This window comes from Scomber japonicus, chromosome 16 (assembly GCF_027409825.1).
Source record: "Scomber japonicus isolate fScoJap1 chromosome 16, fScoJap1.pri, whole genome shotgun sequence".
NCBI classification, from domain to species: Eukaryota; Metazoa; Chordata; class Actinopteri; order Scombriformes; family Scombridae; genus Scomber; species Scomber japonicus.
In genome coordinates this window covers 24,071,088-24,096,553 of record NC_070593.1, presented here as the reverse complement: position 1 = coordinate 24,096,553, position 25,466 = coordinate 24,071,088, and the positions used below count along the sequence as shown (strand labels likewise).

The 25,466-nt window shown below is 41.8% G+C and overlaps 1 protein-coding gene across 1 annotated transcript in view; it reads left to right on the top strand.

The window, feature by feature from the left end:
- The first annotated feature begins 491 nt into the window (after positions 1–491).
- The window catches only part of alk (ALK receptor tyrosine kinase), a 354,006-nt gene continuing 329,031 nt past the window's right edge, over positions 492–25,466 (top strand). The window contains exon 1 of the mRNA XM_053336367.1: positions 492–1,263. Within this exon, the coding sequence (XP_053192342.1) occupies positions 492–1,263 (772 nt within the window). The remainder of the gene's footprint in view (positions 1,264–25,466) is intronic.

Sequence of the window (25,466 nt, the reverse complement as noted above, 5' to 3'; positions counted from 1 at the left end):
ACTTGTACCGCCGTCACAACTGTGCCAAGAGACAGCGAGTCTTTGAAAGCTACCGGAGCGGACCAGACCGGCATATCAATCAGCGTCCCGGAGAGTGACTCGCTGGGTCCGCACCGGAGATAAAAGGCATTGTCTTAACGGTGCGTGTGCGTCTGCCCGATTGTGTGTGTGCGTGTTGGTGTGTGTGTGCGTGTTGGTGTGTGGGGTGGACAGAGATTGAAATGGCACTTTTTCCGTTTGAAGAAGGGAGGACAGCAACAGTCACTGGCAAACCAATGTAAAAAAAAAGAAAGAAAAAAAGCCCAGTTCTCTCTCTTCTTGCCACGGGTGCGCACCGGCGAAGAGGCGCAGGACCCGCAGGATCATCGATTCGCACTTTGTGATTTTTTGCGCTGCGTATGTGACAGGCGCAGAGAGGAAGCGGTTGAACGGTGTGGATTAAAGGGGGGTTCTTCTCCTTCAAAAAACGAAAGAGCTCTAATCACTTCACCATGAACGCCAGGATATTGTTTTTGCTTGTTTGTTCTGCGGCATTTTTAGCTGGGCTGCAGTGCGCCTCGCCAAGGACCACAGCGGGGATGGATCCCCCTACAGCCGGCTTCAGCAACCTCACCAGCAGCAGCAGCGGTGGCTCCAGCAGTGGTGGCAGCAGCGGGGAAAGCGGGGGTAAAAGAGACTTGAACCAAACCATAAACTCCAGGCTCAAGAGGAAAACCCTGGCTGTGGATTTTGCGGTGCCCTCGCTGCTGCGCTATTACCTGGCGGAGTTCATAAAGAGACCCCTGAACGGTGACTGCCAGACTTTTAGCGGATGTTACACGGTGCGAGCAAACTTGACAATGCTCTGCATACCTTTACAGAAAACCATATCTACTTTTGTGGAACCAAAGTCAGCGGAGTCTGCACAGAGGAACGCCTCTGCTGAAGGACAGCTCCCCTTCTTCTTCAAGCGGCCGCTGTCCGAAGTTCTGAAATTGGACTTGACTAAAGCCAGCAGGAAATCGAACCAAGTTGTGGTGGAAATAGGAGAGGATAGAGTCAGAACGGGATGCGGGGGGCTGTCTGTGTACGAGGAGGCCCCGGTGTTAACCCTGGAAATGGACCTCACAACTATTCTGGAGTGGTGGCTCGGCGCGGACGGGGGGCGGCTGAGGGTCCGGCTCATGCCCGAGAAAAAGGCGCAGGTGCCCGGGATCGAGGATCGGTACACGGCGGCCATACGCGCTGCAGACCCCCGCCTCTTTCTCCAGATATCCTCCCGGGGTGAGTCCACCCCCCCCCCCCTCCATCTTTCTCACTTTCTCTCTCTCTTCCCCATGTTGTTCCCCTCACACACTTAATCACACCCCCACACACGCACGACTCATCAGCCCCCCCCCTTCCAAAAAAAATTGATTTAAGTTGTGCTGTGATACATTTTTGATGCTGAATCCGGCGCGCCAAAAAAGATGCGCGCGGCATATGCTTTACTTGTTGTGACACTGGCTTTCATGGTGAAAGCGTGCGTGGTAAAGAAATGTCAACATGCAGAGGAAGAAGAGCTTATTCCTAATGGCCTGATGGGAAAATGATGACTACTGTGTGTGTGTGTGTATGTGTGTGTGTCAGAAGGAAAAATAACACTTTGGGAATCCATGCATTTAGGTCTGTAGCTCTGATCTAAGGGACTCTCAGACTCCTGTTTCATTATTGATGCCCACAGCACCGCTGAGAGTGTGTTGATTTAATCCCCAAACTCTTTTGATTATTTCCTGTTGGGGATCCACGCTGGATCTATGCAGAGGCTTCTATCCTTATCAGTTCTGAGATGGTAATAACTATTTCATCGGGAGGGAACGAGAGGCCTCGTTGACTGATAATAACATGCGTGCACATTACTTAACTTCCATATGCGGTGATGTTTAAGTTAGAAAAAGGCACCAGCGGCGCTCCATCGTCTCCTTTAACGATATACCGTCTCAATTCCCCGAGCCACCCACTGCCGATGGAAAGGTTGGAGATTTTTAAGAGAACGAGCTTTATTTTGATTAGACACAAATTAAGCCGTTATCTCCAAGTAAAGCTTTAGCACTCAATACTCGAGGGTCCTTCCCTCGTTCTTCTGAGCATCGGCACAATCAGTGTAATTGCTTAATCACTTTGATGAGGGAGGCCGGCCTAGAAAAAAATGCAACGGAACCTATCAGACAACAGCAAAAGCAGAGAGTCTGGTGCGGTTGGAAGCTGATAGAGAAGGGGAAAAAAGCTCCTACTGGCGTGTATGCTCATGACAAAATACATGCAAACACACACAGACACACACACTCAGAATGCACCCAAACACCTAAGTTATTATGTTTGTGTTGGCTGTTTTGTGTGATTTTGGTGATTTTTTATGATGAAATATAAGAAATTGACATGTTGTAATAAGATGATATGCTTATTCATGGATGCTTTTCTGATATGCATGTTCACAGTGTATGCTAGGACACACTCACACATGCACACACACACACACACACACAAACCATTTGTACACCTTAAATCATGCAGAGATGTATCTGAGTGCACCGCCACCACAGCTCCCAGCAGGCACTCTAAGCAACACAGCTGGTGATGTTTACAGGTGGGAAGCCAGCAGGGGGGTAATGTGATTCCTTCTCTCTTTTTTTTTTTTTTTGGTTTCCGGTGTTTTTTGGGAACCTGTTTCTCTGTTTCTCTGTTCCTTGAGCAACGAGCTCTCAAATGTTTGCAATGTATTAGGCAGATTTGAGCCATGTGTACTGTTTAGATATGAATTTCCATTTATGGTTTCGGATAGAAATATGCAGCACCTCCAGAGGCACTACTGTGATCTATAGCAGTTTTGGCAAAGTGATCATATGATGTGATTGCACCCAGAACTACTTCTTTACCAAATGCTTCCATTACAATAAATAGATCTATAAAACTTGATAAAATTCCTAAAAAAATTGCTCCTTGAATCATCACACTTTGAAACATTAGATCCAATATATTTGAAGCCGCACAGAGAGATAAGGTAATAGATTATTGTAGCTTTATTCATTCATTGACACTACAAGATGTGCATTAAAAGGGATGGGAGTGCATAGAGAGCAGCTCTCATTGGAATTGATAGGCTGCCACCTATTGCTTATTACATTCATAATCATTTCTCTTATTTTGCATCTCCTCTATCTTTCATCTTCATGTAATCCAGAAATTGATCAAGTCTTTAATCATGAAGTGCGTCCGCTGCTCAGAGGAGCAAGGCGAGACTTCCAGGAGGAAGCTTCGGCGTGGAGATATGAGAGCATCCGTTCATTTGGAATCTGTCATGATGGTTGGACCGTACAGTGGAGAGTGAGGATGAGAGCATTTAAAAGCATCATTAGCACCAAACCCCTATAGAGGAACTCCACCTCCTGTACAGTCTGGATGGACAAAAGCAGTACTGGCACCTGTAAAATGAGCTGTATGTGTGGGACATCATTGTGAGTGGCAATCTGTCTTTGTCCCGCCTGTAATTAAACAGGAGCTGGGACAGGCTAATTCAATATCATCATTTACTGACTGTCAACTGAATCATGCTGTAGTTATTTATTCTTCTCTATATCATTCTACATATTTATGTTGTCTATAATTAATGATTCCAAGTCAACTATAAATAAAAGCAGAATAAATAGGACAATGTTTATTATACTTGGAGATGAGAAGTCCTTTTTATTGATCTTTGGAATAGTATTGATAAAATAATCTTAACTCAAGGCACACTTACTTGCTTTTTCTGACCTTTTGTTCCTTCATCAGCAGAGGGGGTTGTCATAGAGATAGTGAGGCGCTTCAGCCATGTGATAACAGATTGTTGACTGATTATTTGTGTATGCTTTTGTTATATGTTACCATATACCAGTATTAGCTACAGCCTCTTGCTACTAAACAAGTGGTGGATGAGTGGTGTTTCATTTTAGAGACTCACATCAAGCTGCACCTCCTTCTATTCAGTGTTGAGACAGAAAGCAAGTGACTTACACACTGCAGGTGAACTCCACTGACTCTATAAGCCTCACAATGTATTCCCACTGCTAGAGTACCCTGCTGCATGTTTGCAGAGTCTCAGTCATTATAGGCAGTTATTACATTATAAATTTCTTCAAGGCGTGACTGTGTTTACACACTGTTGATGCCCCCAAACACCACACACACACACACACACACACACAGATTTGTTGTTGTCACTCCATTCTTTTCCATTACTGTAATACATAACTCCCCTGCCAGTGTCACACTCTAGCTCCTCCATACAAAATGACTCAACTCAATGTGTATTGTCTCAGCTATTGACTTTTCTGACACCTTCTGATTGGCCAGAGTTGGACATTTTTCACCTGTATTGGACAGTGAAGTGACAGACAGCAAATAAGGAGGTAGAGAGATGAGTATGACATGCAACGAAGGAGCCTGGATGCAGTTATGGAGCATGCACAGTAACCAATCAGGTACCGGGGGCCCTCCTGGTTTGTCATATTTCTGTGTAATGTGCGTGCTACATTTGTGTTTCCAGCCTCGGGTAACATGCAGGCTATTAGCATGAAATAAATACCTGCCATGGCACCCTGAATTGGTCGATCAGGCAAGCGTGCCTACGGGAATCAAGGCATTAAACTCTGCACAGTACATTCAGGCTTACTCACCCTATGGGGCCTTTGGAGGGGTGGTGGTGGGGGATCATTAATGAGAAATGCTTATATGAGTTACAGTGTAGGAGAAGGGAAAACAGTGCTGGGCAGGTGTGATAAAGAGTTGACCTCTACTTTATTAACCTCTGTTATGTTCACCGAGCGCAGCCGTAAATAGGTTGTGAGAGAATCATTAAGTGATGTCAGCGTCGGAAGCTGGAGGAAGACGGGACCCCCGCTTTATTAACTTGCGTGCACCTGGCGCCGAGCTCTTTAAGATGCTGATGTTTCCATGGCGCACCATTATGAAAGAGAGTCTTCATAAACACACTTAACAGCATCTGAAGCCCTGAAGTAGAAGACCGCTAGCATCATGCTTGAGAGAAACAAGTGTGTATGTTATACGGCTTTCCTCCCCATGTTTGCCCCTCAGCTCTGCAAATGCAAACACACACATATATATATACACACACACACACACACACACACACACACACACACACACACACACACATACAATTTTTCTATTTGAGCATCCCCCAGTCTGCCATTTCCTTTGAGAGGCTTAAAAACAGAAGTCTAACATGCGGGATGTTTGAGCCGTCGGGCAAATATTGCAATTTCTTCAGAATCATAAAGAAAGCCAACAGCAAATTAACAAAGTTAGATTACACGCTTGGCACTTTGTTTACCCTGTGTTGCTTGTGGCCCTTTTTATGTAAGCGGTTTCTCCTCGGAAGATGAATACACTTTTAATTTTCCACATTTCCAAATGCTTTTCCCTGTGTTGCCTGACAAAGTGGTTGGTATACAGTATTACTGTCAATAGATGCTGAGGGTGTGACAGAGTGAGGATGGATTGTGATCTTTTTATTCAAATGGTAGAAGAAAAGTTTATTTTTGCAAACACACATGGACTTACATGTGTTTGCTAACATGATGGACCTGTTTTTGCTGTAATTATTGAGTGTTCAGCACATTAACACATGTGAATGTTCATTTAAATTAGAGGCCTTCACCAAAGTAGACATTTTATCATAAGGATCCTAATCTGATATCTTGATGATTGACAGAATAATCAATAACCACTGAGCTTTTTCTTTTTCAAGTTGGAGCTTCTCAAATGTGATGATTTGCTGCTTTTCTTTGCAACTGTAACACCTCATCATCTGTTTTTGGAGTGTTTGTTGGACAAAACAGGACATTGGAAATTGTCCTTTTTTTAAGGGAACTCTGATTGCCGTTTTTCACATTTTTAAAAACGATTATTAGAGAAAAATCCTCGAAAAATGATACTGTAAGAATTATTACCTGTGTCAAAAACCATCATGAGGCGTTGTGGCATGTTGTTCATCATCTCAAATGGCACATTGACATGCAGGTCAGGTGAATTGGGCCATGTGTGGATCAGAGTGTGAATGCCAGTCTGTAGGTGTTAGCCCTGTGTCAGACCAGTGACCTGTCCCAGATGTACTCTGCCATGCAGCCAGAGTGAGCTGGTATGGGATTAAACATTGTATGTGATATCCAAGAGCTGGCCAGATGAATGGATAATGTAACTAATCGCTATAGTTACAGCTGTATCTGAATAGACATTAAATTTGATCCAAAATGCAACAGATACTTGCAGCAGCATGATACACGACCAGTTAATGATCAAAAAACATCAAAAAGAAGGGAAATATATGAGTTTTGTTCTGCATTTCACACTTCAGAAAGCAGATTCTCTCCTCTGATGACTGATGCACAATGTATTCAGAGCTGTTAACAAGCAGGATATGTTCTTGCACTTCATTTTCTTGGAATGATCTCAGTATCTCAGGTGTTTAATGATTTTATAAAGTGGATCAGGTATCAGCCATGAGGTGACGATCCACATTAAATACTTTTATCAGTTACATTCATTAAGTCATGGTGGACTGCCATCATAAAGATAATCCCAGTCACTTCCAAACAGTGAGCTATACAGACTTTAAATTAAAGGAAAAGAAAGCAGCAGTACTAGCTCGTCATCGTCAGATACCTAGGTTTGAAGTATCAGTATCTGTGTCAGGAGAGAAAAAGATGTATCTCTTTATGACTTCTCGAATGTCAGCAGGTTCTCCAACCATGCTTCCATCCCACTCATCCCACTCACCGTATTCAGAGCAGTAATGGCATTGTACTTATTGAAGCCATCTTCACCAAATTCAGTCTGAATTCTAGGGGCTTGAGGCAGTCATCCTGATGTAGCAAACAGCAGTCAGGCAGGTTCTTGAGACATATTGAAACACTTACTGGTGACTTGTAGCATTATGGGAATCTATCCAGCCTGATTACACTGAATATCATTTCAACCAGACTTGTGAAGAAGTCAAATTTTGAACATAAGGCTTCAACTGCATATTTCACCATTTCAGAGTTGTCTCCTATGAGTTGGCATTTTCTTTGGGACTAGATGACATCACGAGTTAAGGCATCTTTCGTGGTTAATTGCTGCTGGTGAAGCTCTCCGAAATGAGGTGAACTGGAGGAGTAAACATCACAGAGGGCGAGCCGGTGCACCTGTTGACCTTTAATTTAGCCCGTCCAGGTGGAAGGCTGCAGCGCCCACGGGAAAAGCGACACGACATTGTCAACGAGCGCGTGGCAATCAATGAGGCTCCCTGACATTTAGAGCTTGTATCAATCAGCCGCTAATGGGGAAATCAATGGGAAGTCAGGATGACATGCCTCTTTATTATTTATGCATTTCTATGATCAATCCACTCAAGGAGTCGCGTGAGACGTGTGTTGTGACACCCTCCCGGCGGACCCCCGTGACGTCCTGCCCGGCTGATCGATACTGCGAGTAACACAGAGCGTGATCAAGTGTGTCTTAACTAGGCTGCTGTAAACATAAATGCAGAGAGGAAGAAGGAGAGAACCTGCTAAGTAGAGTGTAGCGATGGTGAAAGTGTGTCAGATATTTCACCAAGAGTAGCTACATTCCTTGACTCCTCTTCCTCTTTACAAATATGAATAATGAGACATTCACAGCATGTGCAATATAAACACCTTGAAGCTTTTTTTTTTTTTGCCTTTTTCAGAGCTGAAAAATCACTGCTGCTTAGCCAAGCCTCGGTACAGTGCACAGCTGGGGTTCTGCACACCTCATGCACATTCCCATGCTGTGCTCACATGTAGATCCACGAATTAATGCCAACGTGGCACTTTTATATTCCGATGGCCCCAAGTTAAGAGAAGCAATCCTCTGGGTCACCGTGTCCGGCGTTGGATGGTTGAAAATTAATGCATTTAAATGAGATGCCCCTTCAACCTCCTCAAATTCGTTTAAGACCGTCGCTACTGTCAGTGTAATGAGACGGTAGATTTTTCTTGACTCAAGGGAAGTGAAGAAAAATCCCCTCCTCCTTTTTTTTTTTTTTTTTTTACACATATATTTTGGCTGCCTGAGCCGGTGAGATGTACGGTCTGTGCACTGGCCCTCACATTAGCTGGCTCCATCTCAAGAGCTAGGGGAGCGCAACTGTTGCCTAAAAAGTCAAGCTGTTAGCATTCTGGAGTCGACCCTACTCACAAGCAAATATGAAAACCTGAAGCTCTTTGAATTGGAGGGCTGCAGATAAACACCTTGACATTGTAAACAGCAGCTAATGCCTTTTACGATATTAATCACCCTCCTTTTTAGTTAATGCCTGTGTCACTGTTTTGTAAATTAGGTGGAGTCAAGGTGACTTTGGCTCCAATATCCCTTTTTTTCGCTTCTTATTCAGTCTTTTTTTCCCCCTCTCTCTTTCTCTTTCTTTTCCCTGATGTTTTAGTTATTTATGCCACTTGCTTGTTCTTTCAAAAAAAAAAGAAAAAAAAAAGGAAGCTGCCTGTTTGATTAATGGTGATGCTTATAAGAGGCCTCGAAGAGCGTCAGAGTTTAGCTCAGAGGTGGGTGTGGAAGGGAAGGAATACTGTACATGAGCTGAATGTGAAGCCCGCACTGCACTTCCTCCTCAAGATGCTCCACTTCCATAATGAGTGAAGTAAATAAAGTGCATAAGTGAGTGGTCATACTTTTTGTGGAAGTCATAAACTACAGTATGGGGAGAGTTATTTTTGTAAGTGCAGGCCAATTTAGATGCCATGATACCAGGGCAGGCCTAATTGAGCTGTTTCCTACAGTTGTAAACAAGTTGTGTACACTCTTTCTTCACCCCTACAGACTGTACTGTATATAAGGGGATCAAACATGAGATATAACAAAGATATAAAACAAAATGTTGATTAAAAAGTACCACACAGTTGAAATAAATCCTCCCTCACACTGTCTAAATAAAAAAATCAACCACTGGCATTAAATGTTAATAGGCTATTGTGTTGATTCCATTAAATTAAGATGGCCATTAAGAGGCTACCCACGGATATATTTAGTATTATGAAAACTTTAGTGTAAATACATAATTTGCTAATGCATTTATTGCTCAAGTAACTCTGTCTTAAAATCATTAACATTTGTTTGCTCAAAGCTCAATATTGATTCCTTTTTCAGTCATATTTTCAACAGACTGATAATAACGAGGTTTGGCTAAAAGGTACTGTATAAAAGCATGATATTTATTGCCTGTCCATATGGGAATAATTAGGATATACGCATCTGAGTTTGAATTGAACTGAGTCAACAAAGAAGTGTTCATATGTAGGCTGTAAAATTGTGAATACTTTGACATTAAAACCTTTGTTACATACATAGAGTGCATCTTTTATGGCTGTAATTTAGAGAATAAACAGAAAGGTACTTGAATCTGGTGTAGGTGGTGTTAATAATAGTACAGATCTCAAAAGAGCTCCATTTTGAAGCAGATTGTCTTTGGCTCTTAAAGCAGCGTAGATTGATTTTTTACGTGGCCACCTGGGGGCAGTGGATCAATCCGAAAACAACTTTAAAAAGTTATGCTGAACATTGTTGCATTCAGTCGCCTATTTACAAATCTAGCAGATATAGAGCCAAATTAACATTCGTTTGGAGTCACCTTATGAATAAAAGTCCAATATTATCTCTCCTTTTAGGTTGGTTTTGGTCTTTGCCAGCTCCTGAGGGAAATATGTGCACCACAATATTAATCAGCCACTTGCTAACTTTGTTTATCTGCTGTTTGGTGCTGGGCAGGTGGCATCTAGTGGGCTTATCTGAGCTTAGAATGCCTGAACTAGACTAAAAAGGCTCTGTGAAGCTGATAGAGACTGTAGAGTTGGGTGGTAATTCTCTCAGGGTTTGTCATTATGACTGACCCCTTTCATAGTTTAATGTCTCGCAATATAAATATATTGATTAGTGCAGCTTTAATGAATGTGGCATTAAAAATATACATCCAGACAGGGTAGTGTATTTCTTAACACGTCCTTGAAGGCAACCTCAAAGCTTCTTATTCAAATGGGTACAGTATTCGGAAGCCTGGCAAGATGGCAGCACAAAAAAATCAAAGGAAGGGAGGATTTATAGGAAAGGAAAAGAGGAAGCATTTTAAGGATAGTGTAACACATCCCTAGTCTTTCCAGTCCAGTGAAGCACTACCACTAAGCTTTTCTCTGTTGTCAGACTGTCCTTGGCTTTTCACACATCTTAAGCCAAACTCACATCTGAGCTAAATCAAACCGGTGGCTGTGATGCTAACCACTGAGCACGAAGCATCAGACGGGAACACGGCAGAGTCTGAAGAAAAGCTCCCAACATTCACCTCGAGTTAAAAAGCCATTAACAGATGTGGCACGGATGCCATACACACAAAACCGGGCTGCCTTAGAGGAGCAGCCAGTGTGCTCTCGGGCCACATCCCCAGCTCCCTTTATGATCTGTAATGGGATTGTTGAGGAGAGCCAGCAGCATCCTCATCACAGGACAAAACCCACTTAATGGGATATGATTCGCCATGAAAGGGTGAGGAAGTGCAGTTTCTCGCTGAACCTGCTTATCCCTCGAAACCTCCATAACCCTGCATCCCCAGCCCATATGTTCACCTTTCCAAGTGGAATATGTGGAGAGCTGGCATGTCGACGCTGCCCTCTATCACCTCGAGCGTGGATAGACGTGCATGAAAATGTGTGTGTGTGTGTGCAGAGCAGCAGCGCCGTGAGACATGCTGTTTGTGGCTTATCGGAGCACGAGCCCCAGCATGCTCAGTGGCGTGGACCGGCTCGAGGGATGGAAGTGCAACTTGTTCGGCTGCTGAAAAATCGCTGCAAGTGAATACAGAGCGTTACCGCCGCTGTTTTAAACTCACCAGTGCCTCGAGACGGCTTATCTCCTCAGCTGAAGCAGAGATGAGTGCACTGATGGAAAGTTTGATGAAGTCTCAACTTTTTCCCAGTCAGGTTTTTTTCTTTTTTTTGCTTTGGGGGTTAGGAAAAGTTTTGGTCTGGCTTTGTTAAGCAATACTCTCTTGTGCTAGCCGTTCAGCAACAGCAGTTAGGGCAAAATGAAAGAGGAATAAGATAAGGTTATTGTTTTCAAAAAGTGATGGATTAAACCAAAACATGATTAATAGATTAATTATATATAAAAAAAAACTGGATTTGGAGACCACAGAGTTAAAAAAAAGAAGAAAAAAAGCTTGTATTTAAGCTATTGGAACATGACTGATAGGATAGGTTTAACGAAACCCTATCAAGTTGCATTCTGGGAAATGTACGCTCCAGTGTATTTTTGTCAATACTAGCGGCTAAAAGTCAGAATAGAATAGAAAACCTTCATTGTCATTGTACATCGCTAAACAATGAGATTTGGAGAGTTACTTCAGTTCAAGTATAAAAAACACATTCAATAGCCTAGTTTAAATGAATAAATACAGAATACCATACAAATCCATCCGTCATTAGTAGTACTTACTTGCTGTTAAACGCAAACACCTTGCTCTAAACCTGCATATTCAACAATTAAAACATGTTAAAACTGGTTTGGTTCTATTTAACGCTGATAGATAACCTAAATGCTACCAAGCATGTTGCTGAATGTATCTAGCATTTTCAGAATTCAAAATGTAAGATAACCACATCATAGTCATCCACATTGGGTTATGGGTTTAAAATGACTTACCCTCCAACTGCTCTTACCATGCTCCACCTCTCTCTGTTTCCTTTCAGTACAATGCACGTGACCCAAACAGTTGGAGCTCAGGCCCACCCAATCACTGGGCTTGTACATGTAGCACAGTGTGATTGAATACCTGTCAACAGGGGTGAACCAAATCTTAATGAAACAAATGAAAGCCCTGCATTCAAAATCTTACTTGAATAAAAGTACAGAAGTATTGTTGCAATAATGGTGAAATTAGCTAATTATGTATTATGCAGAATGGCTCTAGTCAGTATTAAAGCCTAATTATTATCACATATAAAGATGGACAGTTCCCATAAAAAGTAATTACCCATCCTGGAAGTTTTCATGTTTTATTGTACTATAAAATTGAATAAAATGAGTTTTAATGACAATTTAATGACACTGATCAATGGGGGAAAAAACTTCCAATGTCAAAGTTAATTGGGATTGAATTACATATACAGTATGCATAAAATACATTAGACGGATCTGATAAGTGACAACAGGCCTCGTTGTGAAAATATTATCTCAAAGTGATGCTACATTGTACAGTACGTGAGTGAATTAACTTTATTACATTCCTCCACTAACTGTCAATATATATATGACTGTATATTATTATTATTATTATGTTTTCTGAATCATAACAATGTTGAAAATAACAAATTCATTAGTTGGTCTTGTAGTTCATATTTGAAGCTGTCAGGGCCTCCATTACCCATAATCCTCCTCTGCTAATCAGTCAATCAGTGTACAGCTGCGCGCAGGGCGGACGGACGGATGACACCTGAACACCGCTGAACACCTACTTTCAGTCCTAAATTGAGGCTACAAATATCAGCTAAATAAAGCACTTTGCTCAACATTGTCTGATAATGACGGAATAAATACATACAGTTCACATTTAGCCGTCTTTCGCAAAGATAGTCCGCGCAATTTTATTTTATTTTATTTTATTTACCTCGCGTTGAGTTGTTTCGCGCCTATTTGCTTGAAGCTAACTTCATGGTCAAGCGGTTAGCAACAGCCGACTGTTTATCAAACGTGGACGCTAATTGAGCCCTGCAACAACCTGCCAGCTCCCACTTTTCCACCACTCCTGGCTGCGGAGGACACATCACATACAGCGGCTTAATGAACAGCTCACGAGAGAGCACTTGGTGAAATACTGGATGTAAAGTTAAGCCCCGGTGACATATTTCCCCTGATAAATAGTCCGCTACAGGGCCACCAAACCACAACAACAACAACAACAACAACAACAACCTGTATCACTCCTCTCAACTCCATCTAATGAGACCAGGAGCATCAGTGATGACACACAGAGACTCAACTTTCTCCACACTTTCTCCTGGAGCAGAGCTTAATAAATCATTGGCCTACAGTGCAGAGGTAAAGTAAGATATTTCCATTTTCTGTCCCTGAGGCAATGCATATTATAGTTTACTCGGCATATGGCTGCTGCTGTGCCCCCCCCTTACCAAGAGAGGAGTGGGTGTTTGAGCTTGCTGTGAGTGTTTGTGCTTATTTGGCTGCTGTTGCTGCAGACTTATAGTGAGTGGTGACTGTGATTTTTGCTGCTATTGATCTATATGTTTTGGTATGGTTCATTGCTGGTGTAGTTGCTGTGATGTGATGTGTTACACTGCTGCCAGTCATATCATGATGTGATGATATGAAGTATGATAATGTGTAAAATATGTAAAAGTCACCTGCTTTCCACTGTGATTTCTGGTGAGCAGTGATTCAGTCTTACAGCCTCTGGCTTCGTCTCAGCCGTACTTTCAAGGACCTTTTGACGAGGTCGTTTTAATCCACTTTTCCTTCCCTGTTTGCCTTGTACATATAATGGCTTTTCATGGGGAGGAGAGGGGGGGGGGCTTTTGTTACCTGAGGGACCCTGACCTTCACTTTGAGTCACGCTGCATTCATGTATTCTATTACATACTAACCTCCATGATGTAAACAGCACTGGCGAGATACATTATCTCCCATACACTGCTACACACACACACACACATGTTCTCAGATCATAATCATCATGATGGGTGCGGACACTGAGCTCTGCAGTCGACTTCCCTTTGTGTGTGTGTGAATTGTGCGCAGTTGAAAGGTCTGGCATATTTCCCATCTCTCTCTCTCTCTTGTCTTCAGACATCAGCATTTCAATTGTGTTTATGTATTTGTGTGTGTGTGTGTGTGTGCGCGGGCTCTGCTGTCTTTGCATAATATGTGTTGACGCGAATTTGAATGTGAGACAGAGGAGCATTTTGGTGCACGTGCTTCAGTGTGTGCAGAAGCAACCATGCTCGTGAATGTGTGTTTGTGTGCGTTCATTCATGTGCGCATGTCCACTAGGGAGCACTGGGGTGCTTTCAGGCAACACAAAGCCTACTCCTATGCTGTCTGATCTTGCTGGAACAGTGAGCTGGAGCCAGCAGCTAGGAGCCACATCAGCAGTGCAACATGGGTGAGGAGAGGGAAAAAAAAAAAAAAAAGGATCAGCACCTCTGATTTTTTTTGCTCGGTGCCAGCTGGATGACATCGCGTTGACCTTGCCGTGCTTGCACTGTGAGTCCATGAAATCAAGCGCTGGCCCTGGCCCTGGCACCCTTAACTCCCCGACATACACATCACACATCACACACACACACACACACACACACACGCACACACACAATCACCTTTCTTTCCAGTACTACTCCAGCTTGACCTTGGAGCTTGTTTTCGGGGCGCTAAGTAGAAAAAGAACATGTGTGCGAAAGGGAAGCAGGCTATACGCAGGATTGCTGCAGGCAGTCGGGGCCAGGTGAGGGGAATGGTTCACACAGCAGGTGAGTGCTCAGAGAGTTCTGCTTGTCCTGCAAATAGATCGGCAATATTTGCCATGACTGCGAGTGGACACCGCTGAAGCTTTACAACTGCAGGGTGGCTCATCAGCAAGGTGCCACAATAAATCATGGGCTAAACCAGGAGCGCTTTGTCAGTCCAGTCCAATTCCGTCCAGAGTGCCCCTTCTTGTTGTATGCATCTCTAAATTAGACACAAAGTAGGCGTGATTAGCCAGACGCAGATCCATAGCCACATACGTAATCAGTTAGGTAACGTCTTGTATAAGCAGATAAGAAAAAAGGGTCAGACATATCAAGTTAGCCCCCACCCGTTCTTTCCGTTTGAAGAAGACAGCACAAACGCTAATGCCGAACACATCATGAAGCCATATCAGATCAGCCTACTTGTGGTGAGTGGGTGTCGTGGGTTAGTGAATGGGCCAATATGTAATCTCACTGTGGTGACACAAGCACTCTGAGAAACGTATGATTCAATCTCTCATTCTCACCCTCCGTTTCTAAAGAAAAAGGAGGAGAAAAAAAAGCCTGACTCAACTGTCATGTACTCTTGATTCACGCTTCAAGTTTCCACGGGGCAAAGCCGCTGACTGACAAGTAAGAGAGGGGCCTTATCTGTCACCTTACAGGCATTTCATTATAAAAACGCTTGGCTACTGCGCTATCATAGGGGAAGATGGTGAATGTGGCTGCCTCGAGACTGGCTGGGTAAAAAAAAAAAAAGGAAAAAAAAGAGAGACAGGCTTTAGGACAGATAGTGTAATTGTTACAAAGTGAACTTGGACACAGTCATTTTTGTTTTCCCTTTATCATTCTGACTATTTTAGTTTTTCCCTTTTATCATTCTGACGTGCACATCTCAAGTGTAATGTGACATGGATCAAGCCCCCAACGTATCAAAGAGGAGTTAAAATGGGACACGAGAGGTTTGGTTTTTATACAGAGGCGTTGGTGTAGTCCTCCCAACTTCTTCTTCTTTGTAGCGAAATACCACGGGGGCGTCTTAAAGTGACACAAGCGAGCGGGTACATCTCCTCGCAGCAAATGACAAGTGATGGGACAGACTAGCTCCTGTGACTCAGCCTCAGAAACGATGGCCTGGCTCTGTGTAGTGTGACGGCTTTGACGCGGTCCCAGAGCAGTACTCGTGTGGCCACAGCACTGGCTCATTTAGAAAAGGCCTGATGGGGGAGAGCAGCTACAGCTAATGACCCGGAGGGTGGGGGGGGGGGGGGCAGAGTGTTTTTCCTCAGCAAGTAGAGGCTGACAGCTTCTGGACTTGACGTATCTCGAAACGCTCCTTTTCCCTTTTGCCCAAGACACTTAATTCAGTGATGAGGAGCCATCCTCATTTAGCTATGCAGTATTTACTGCAGAGGGCTCATTAATGACTCTGGAGGAGCAAACATATTCGCAACTAAAAAGAGTCGAAATGATGATGAAAAATAGTTCAGATTTTACTGCAGCACCATAATATAAGTGTGTTGTGATGTTTGGATGAGGGGCATGGTGTTATTTCAGGGACGGATGACATGTTTTGCACTCAAAAAGAGTTCAGTGTCGTTAGGAAACCTTACCAAAATGAGGGAATGTCTTTACAGGAATAGTTCAGTATTTTAGGAAATACTCTTATCCACTTTCTGTCTGAGAGTTAGTTTAGAAGATCAATGCCATTTTACGGAAATGGGCACTGGCAGTGATAAGCCGGTAGTTTAGACTGAAAGCACGAAACAGCTTGCTTGTGTCTCTCCAAAGTTACAAAATCACCTCTAAAGCTCACAAACATATTTGATCTTGTTTATTTAGTCTGCCCATAAATAGGAGTGTATAATCACAATGTTGGTTTTTAGATGCAGTTAGTGGTGTAACTTAATGAACAGGGGATTCGAATCAGGGAAGCTACAATTATGTGGCATGTGCTATAACCACTCGACCACCAGGGTGCTCCAATGAAAAATGCTTTATCTATCAGCCAAAAACCAATTATGTCTGGAATAATCACAACACGTAACTCCCAGAGTTAGGTTAGCTGTTTCCACTTGCTTTCAGTCTATGCTAAGCTAAGCTAATCATCTCTCAGCTCCAAGCTCATACTCTCCACTGGTTTCCTGTCTCTGTTAGATCATGACTCCAGAAAGTCACTGCTCCTGGCAAAGACAAAGTCCAACACATCACCCCCGTAAAACAACAACTTGACGTTTTTATGTTTTGGTTTTTGAACTATGGTAATTGGGGAACTGTAGAGGTGTTGTCAGGTGGATTTTCTAACCTTTTAGACGGGAGCTTGGATAGCAGTTTTCCCCTGTTCCCAGTCTTTATGCTAAGCTAAGCTAACCAACTGTTGCTTTGATTTGCATTGATAGATATGAGAGTGGTATTGATCTTCTCATCCAGCTTGGCAAGAAAGCAAATAAGTGTATTTCCCAAAAGATTTATAGAAGATATAAGTATCATAGTTATTGAGCTGTTATTGGTATATGATCTTATAACCTCAAATGTGAGTGGCTACTCATCTTTTCCTTAATCTGCTCCTGCAGTTCTTCTGTTACTACATAGATGTCAGTGCATTCATCATTATATAGCATTTATTGAATTATTACGAAAGTAGAGTAGTACTTTTAGATTCACTAATCACTGTATCATGTCACCTAATATTTGCTGGCCCACTCACCCCAGATTGATTTCCCGCCTTGTGTTATAGCAATATAGGCTACTTTAAACAATGAATTATCTTACATCTACTGTTATATCAGCTTGTAAACAAGGGGAATTTGGATAGCTCCCTGGCATCCCTCATGGAAAGTCCCTTAAGGAGTGTGCCAAAAATGACAACGACAGTGATAAATTCTGTGCACCTGTTAAATGAATAAACAACTTATTCAGTAGAGTTTGTAACAGCTTGATGACATCGTGATGTGGTTCTTCTGTGGATGAAATGTTCCTGGCTCATTCGCTAGGTTGAAATACATCCACAGTGAATAGTTTGTGATGGTTTGCGAGAGGGAATATTATATATAAAATAAATGAACCCATGCATGTAAACTTTATTTTTATAGCACCTTTTCAAACCACAGTTTGAAAAATAAATAAATGAATATGTATGTAATTTCATGCAAAATTACATGAAATTAAACACAAAAAGTCAAGTCCAAGCTAAAATCAGGAAATGCTTACTGATAAAAGTAGCTCTTAAATAGAGAATGAAGGAAGATACTGACTCACCTTTATTTCTTTGGGCAGGGCGCCCCAGGGCTATGGGGCCCCTCAGGGCCCTGAGAGCAAAGGCTCTGTGCCCTTTAGCTTTGAGCCTGGACTTGGGGAGAGAGAGAGGACCTCTGCCAGAGGATCTCAAACTATGCAAAGGTTCATAAAAGGTCTGAAATATAATGTGGAGCCAGGTCATAAAGAGCATTAAAGGTAATCAACAAGATCTTAGAATCAGTACTAAAATCAACAGGGAGCCAATGCAAAGAAGCAGTAGTGCCAGTTAGTTGTGGTTATCAGCCTGGCAGCTGAGTTGTAGTGGTTTCAAAGTTTCTTCATTATCACAAGAGAAAAGGCTGTGGCACTAATCAAAGCACAAGGAGATGAAAGCACATACAACAGTGTCTGCATTGCTAAAATTTCAAATAGATCTCACTTTTGGAATATTTCAGAGATAAAAATATGATGATGATAACATGGCAAACATAATGAAACACATCATGACAGTCCATTAAAAAATGAAGAAGTGGGAGGTGCAGAATCATTATTCTGAAGTCAGCATGGACTATAATAGCAAACCCCGCCTGTTTGTTTGGGTCAGTGTGAGGTTGCGGCTGTGAGCCATTTGTCTGTTTTCCTATTGAACAGGACTCAATCATGCCGATGATGAATGCCAGCTGGCTGTTGTGGCAGTAAAAGTAAAAAAAAATCAAATGAAAAAGAGAGGCTAAATTAATGGATCCCAGCAAGACCCGGCTCTTACTCTGATTAAACATCAGGGCCATCAAAGAGCAGGAAGCCATTAGAGATGGATTGTATTGGCTTTGTGCTTCTGTCTTAAAGAAAATCAGCTCAGAGAGGTTTTGGTCTCTTGCCCCCAAACCAAGGATGTGTTTGGTCAAGCTGAGTGAAAGGAGAATAGTTTTCAAATATGTATCGAGCTTCCATTCATTCTGTGCAGAGGAACATCGGTTGTGGGCACCATCCACCAGCTGGTAGATTAACTTTACTCAGCCAAAAGAAACAATGGTAATCTATTGAATGGCTGGTAAAATTTGAAAATTCACCAGAGTTTTGGCCGTTGGTCAAAAAAGTTAATTTTGCGCAAAAAATCCCCCCAGAAAATAAAAGCTGGCAGAACACAATCTCTTCTGAAAATCATCTATTGGCGACCATCTTGGCAATGACAAAGCACTGTTATTGAATCTCATCACACAATAAATGTAAAATCTACAACTGAAATGCCCTGAGAATCCACAGAATATTATTATCATTAGCATAATTGCAAATATTGCCAACCGGTGGCACGCCTCATCACTTATTCAGCGTTAATGTGAGGCAGTGGGTAAGTTGTGGCACTTTGAAAGATTTTGCCGCTCATTGTAAAGCGCGTGCCATGCCTGTTCAGTCTCAAAGCTCGCTGCCCCAGGTATCCACCATCTGGTTCATCCCTGTGGATGCCAGAGACTTGTAAGCCAAAGGCGGGGCGCTGCCACCAACCGGAGTGTAATGATCGATTTTAAAAAAATGTTCCCCCACCATGCATCCCACAGCTCCCTGGCAGGCCAGAGGAAAAAAAGGAAAGAAAGACACCGGTCTGCCGAGCCCAGCATAATCTCCCCCACGACATGCTGTTTGACACATGTGCAGCTGGGGAGTTTGTTGAGATTTGCGCATTGATCCGCACACTTGCCCCTCTCTCCACACGCTCTCTCATTTAAATAAAAAGTGGAGAATATTCTTGTAAGAGCGGGGCGCGAGACCATCAAAAGAGTCAATATGTCTCCATGAAGAACAGACTCCGGGGCCGTGATCCACAGGGGACGTTTCTAGGAGAATGAGGGGCCGATGTGAATAACTAATGAGGGAGAAGGCGGTGTGCAGGGATGATGATGATTGGAAGGAAGGAAATGGGAAGTAATCAAGAGCTAACTAGAGAAGAGAGATATGTCATTTTTTTTCTCACTTGAATGACATACTAATATTCTCATTCTATAAGACACGGAAGATGAATTGAGAGGTAAAGGACATGAGACACACAATATCACACTTCTATATCATTACAGTGAGTTATTTAAAGCAATTTAGACTGCTGTATGAGTCCCTTTTTAGAATTTGACCCCAGTTGGAACCATGAACCGCCAAGTCTGGTTTTATCTTGATTTTTAGATCAGTAATGTGTACTTTAAGTATGAAAATTCAAGCAATGCAGTAATCTCACAGGTTTAATTATCTCTTAAGGTGGACTGTTCATAGTTCATATAAGTCAAACGAGTCCTGTTTTAATTAAGATACAAACCGTCTCCAGTACATATGGTGTCTATATAGTAGAGATGTAGTGGATTAAAAAAAAGAAAGAAAAAAGCCAGGTAACATTAGAAAGCCCTTTTTCTTTCCACTCATAAATTTGCCAGGCACTAAGACAAGCCTCTTATCACTAAAAGGTCATAAACTCGCTCGAGGGGGCCGTTAAGCGTGTCCTCTGGCTCTCTCTCCCACAACCGATGGCACTGCCGTGCCAGCACATTTAGTGCAGGGAAGGAGTTGAAAATGGTAGGCACCCACTTGTTTCATCAGCAATGACTGAGTAGAGGAAATGGAGCCACTTCGGAAGAAATAGGCTCAGGTCCGAATCCTGCTAATAAGGACAAAAACTTGAGCCACAAAGCGAAAAAACCTTTAAAAAAAGCATGAAACGGTCAAAGTGTGTCGAAGGTGAAATGAAGTGAAATCAATGTGCAGTAAGATTCAAACACTTCATATCCTCGTTTAAATGAGTTACAGCCTCACACCCAATCTCTTTCTCGACCCTTTTTTAACACTGAGTAGTAAAACTGCAAATCCAGTCTTTTTTTTTTTTTTTCCTTTTCTCTTCTTTTTTTTGACCCAGCGGGAACATAGTGATTAATTACATCTTCGTGCATTGTCTTCCATCTGGCAGGGTTACTTATCTCCCCAGGATGAATGACTGCTTAAACTGCTACCGTTTCATCTGCAGTTGGGTCTTTTTTGCCACTAAAAGTGGTAATAATTTGAGTACAAATGAGCCATTTTGTGCAGTAATTGAAATGATTTTCTTATTAACATTTACATTAGCAGTACTCTTCCTGATATGCAGCTGTTGGACCACGGGGTATTCATTCATTTGAGTTAAGACAAACAGTTTATGGAGTATGTGGCGAGAGGTTTGAATTCAAAGTGAGACTATGTGACCTTCAGTGATAGAAATAACATGTTCTCTTTCTGCAAAATTCAAAGTTGAATTCACCAAAACTTTTAGTTTAGCATACTCAGAGGATTTGCTGCTACAGCTAGGATGGCCATATTTTCAAAGGTGCTACTTACTGCTTGTAGCCCCTGCCCCAGCTTCTGTTTTGCCATCTTAATATGTTATTTTATACCAGAATCTTCCACTGTGCGTGAATGAAAATTAACTCTGCAGTGTGGGTGCAGAATGCAGCATTACTGTTGCTGGGTACTTTTTAAAAGAAACCTCCCGGAGCTCTTAAGAAAAGGCTGACTCTCTCTTCAGCATGACAGCTAAACGTTAGCATACTGACAGGTTCTGTCAGAAAGACTAGCAGCAGCCTTGACAATGACACGCTGATTTATTGACACATACAGACATATCAGTGTTGAATTCAGACACGTGATGCATTGTTTGTGTTCTTATATTGGGTTAGATAATAATGAACAATTCTGTCTGCTTGTGCAATTATAACAGTACATTTTAATATTATCCCACAATGTTGCTACTTAGCAACAGTTACATAACTGACACTGTAGACACAAGTGCCAGTTTTGGAAAAATGGTGTAACAGTAGTGTAGAAAGTGTAGAATAGTTGTAAAGTCGATGAAGTGACTTAATAATGTCAGTTATACAGCAATATCTGTCTGAAGGGCTATAGAGGCTTCACTTTATTAAATTAAAAAAAGGTGCAGTTTTATATCTTATAAATTCAGCTCTTCATTTGTAAGAGGAACACTGTTTTATTTCTTCTTGCAAAACCAACATAGTATGACGTTAAGCTTTAAAATTCATTGGAGAAATACTGATGAAAGCAGAGTTCATGATATACTGTTTGACCTCACATTGATCAGACCTCACATTGAGATGATTTGTCATTTCAGTAAAAATAAAATGTCCAGGTCGCCCTGTATGTGTTTTACCGCTCGATATGATCCAAGCTGTGTCGCACCTTGGTTTGTTGTTGCCTCAAATTATATACCTTATACCAATGTAAACACTCTCACATGCCCTCCTCCTGGCTCCAGCTGCGGTCTCATGAACAGTAAGAGAAGCCTGCCTGTGTACGCTTAGGGAGCTACAGACAGTCAAATAAACAGGTGCTGAAGAAGAGAGAGATGAAAGATAAGATAGGCTGGAGATTAGAGGGCGAGGGAAGAAGAGAGAGGGGAGAAAAAGATATGTGATCCTTAGTTGTATGAATATTGTTGACTTATTCATGCGGTCTCAAAGTGAAACTTCAAATACGGTGGAAAAATATTGTACATCTGTCATCTTTCTTTTCCTTTGTGTTCTCTCAGAGAAAATCAGCATGTAAATCTCAGGCCCAAATCCTGCTGAGATACTACTGTATTTGTTTAAAGAATACACACATTCCCAGGTTCATTAATTGTTTGACGTTTGCTTTTTTCTACTTGGGAGGAAAAAAAAGATTCCCGTTTGTACATTTCTTTTGTCTTTTGGGATATCATTTGAGCTTGTGAGAGAAAAACATGGTGAGCTGTTCGAGGAACCGGAGCAGAAAATGATTAGTCCAGAAGACCTTTATCGTAACATATTCTAGAAAAATTGAATTTAGTTTGAAATTTGAATGCTTGGTTTGAATTAACAATCCTTTTACTATGAAACAGCACCTGAGGAGCATAAACCTCCAGGCAAGGCTGCACAATCAGCTTAATACATTATTTTAATGATGTTTTGCAGTGGCAGGCTCCGTCTCCACATTCACACACGCACCTGTTTACGTCACAAACGCAGTGTAAATGATTTGCCCCTCCTCACATCAGTGCAGTCTTACCTTGACCGTGGCCTGTTGTGAGGTGGTAGGTTTCTTGGTGAATTTCAACAGTAGTATGGACAAGACTAAAAGAAAACAGGGAAATGAAAACTGTGTTGAAAAGAAAAAAAAACACCTACTACTACTACTACTACTACTACTACTACTACTACTACTACTACTACTACTACTACTACTACTACTACTACCAAAATATAATGATCATCATTAGTTAATGCATTTCATTATTTCATTTCGTTGTAATTCAGTTAGTTTTTTTGTCAAGTTTTTATTTTATAATTTGGTGCCTTGTGAGGCAGCTGGATTCATGAGATCATGAAATCTCATCAGAATCCATTTTGTCAGGGTTCAATTTACGTGCTTGTGTCTCAACCACTGATGGTTCAGACCAATTGGTGTCACGAATCCAGCTGCCTCTCAAGGTAAGACGGTTATAGACGGTGACAGACTGGTAGTTCATCCAATCACCTGCCAAGTTTGTTTTGTTTTTTCTTGTAAGTGCCTGCCATGTTCCAACCAATTTCCATGGATGACTTGTGGTTCCATGTAATGAACCATGTGGCCCATTAGTTTAGTTTAGCTGTGTCAAATGAAATGATGAAATACAGCTTGAAATGGTCATGACAAAACTAGCCAGTAAACTTTATTTTAGGAAGTGGGGGCTGGAACATTGAACATTGTGGGGGGGGGGGGGGTGTATTGTTGTGTTAGTTATCACAGAATGAAGTGGGTTATTGGATTTAGGTCCATGTGGTTTTTGTGACAAATAATCCACATGGATAATCCACTGTCAAGTTTTCAAGCTTTTACTATCCCTGTTTGTTTATATTTTTAATATTACAATATTATTTCAACAGCTACAGCACAGTCCGTCCAATGATGAGACAAATTAGGACAAGAGACAGATAAGACTTCAGAGTCCATGTGGGATTTGAAGTTCTGTTTTTCAGAAAGTAGAATATTTTGAGTAGATTTTTCAGTAGACTGTCATGTTTTGTTGGTTTGGAGTTGTGCCAGATTAGGGGGGTTACTGCCTCCTGTATTGCTTCCATAAATGAAACTCACTCTGCCCCTGATAAGATGTACATTACATCAAAGTACACTGATGGACAGTCTTGTCATTCAAGTAACTGTCGTGACTCATGAGAAAAAAGAGAAAATCCATTCCACCAAATTGCCAAAACTGCTGACTTTCATTATCTTGCTTATTAATAACAACCAAATGACCAACTATCAAACATACCAAACATATAATGTATTTGACAGAGGTGGTGTCACAGTATGCAAGAAAGTCACCACGAGAGGCAAAAATGAAACGAACCACACCAACATGAAACATGTAAAATTTCTACTAACATCTTCAGAGTTTAGGCTGCTCAGTGTCCCCTAATACCCACAGTTTGAAGTTAGTCAGGAAAAAACCAATACGTTTTAAAAAAGCATGCTGGAGTCCACAGTGTCTGGGGAGGCAAGGCAAGAAAGTGTCCAGGCTTTGATATAGCTCGTTGCCCGCCTCAACGTGTCTGTGAATATTGAATCAATGAGGCACCATAGCACAGAAAAACCAATATGTAATTTCCCCCCAGACACTCCCTGGGCCCCCTCGTCTGTTTGCACCCAGGAGAGAGCAGCACTCCTCTAATCTCCGTCATTCAACTGAAAACCACAAGTGTGGTAACCACGCCGGCCCCTTCAAGCTCTGGTACGAGCTCAACCTAAAGTATCCATGTCTACGGCTAACACTAACAGTAACTGTGGAATTGTTGCTCAGCTCAGAGTCTCATAAAGACAGGAGTTCGGGAAATAATTTGAACACCTCATGGGCAAAGGGGTTACACTGTTTTAACTATTCGTTATGAAAGGTGGGTCAGGCTTTGTTGAATGCCAATTTGCTACATTTGTCAGGTGTACAAAAGGCTGAAAGTAGTTCAGAGAGCTTTCATTCTTTGACACAGAGATTCAAAGAGGGCTCATCACCTGTGCCCAAAGTACAGGTGCAACAGTCAAAAATAAAACCTCTGATCTATATAATATGTCACACAGGACAGTGTAGAGAAAAAAATCTTCTGACAAACAACAGTCACATTTTAGCCAAAAGGATATGTAGGACACATTAGAGGGGGACAAAAATGCCATGCTTTTAAATATGACCCAGCCCTGTAGCAGAGCCACAGTAAGGACATTACTTCAAAGTTCTTTTTTTCATGAAGTGCTAATCATGTCTCTCCTTTTTTTTAAATTTATTGCCAGTGTTGGGGGATTCTCAATTGGATAGACCTTTTTCAGAAAAGTTCCTCCAGGCGGCTGACCTGTGGAGCTGAAGAAAACTCTCAGGTTCAGCCTTGAAAGTTTATATTTAAACTCTGATGGCTTAGATGCTTTGTGTGTCAGTTCAGTGTATTTCTTTGCTTTTTCACGCTATAAGTCACGACTCTATACTAAATAAAAGTTGTTTTTTTGTCACTGTAATGTAGGTTATGTAACTACATCATATATGAAGTATACAGTGCAGGGGATGGAAAGTGACTGTATCAGAGCCAAGTTTTTATCTCTAGATTTCAAACCAGTGAATTTCTACCTCTCCTGAAATTGTATTTGCATTTTGAATTTGTGCTTCAAACATTTAATCTACTTTCACATTAT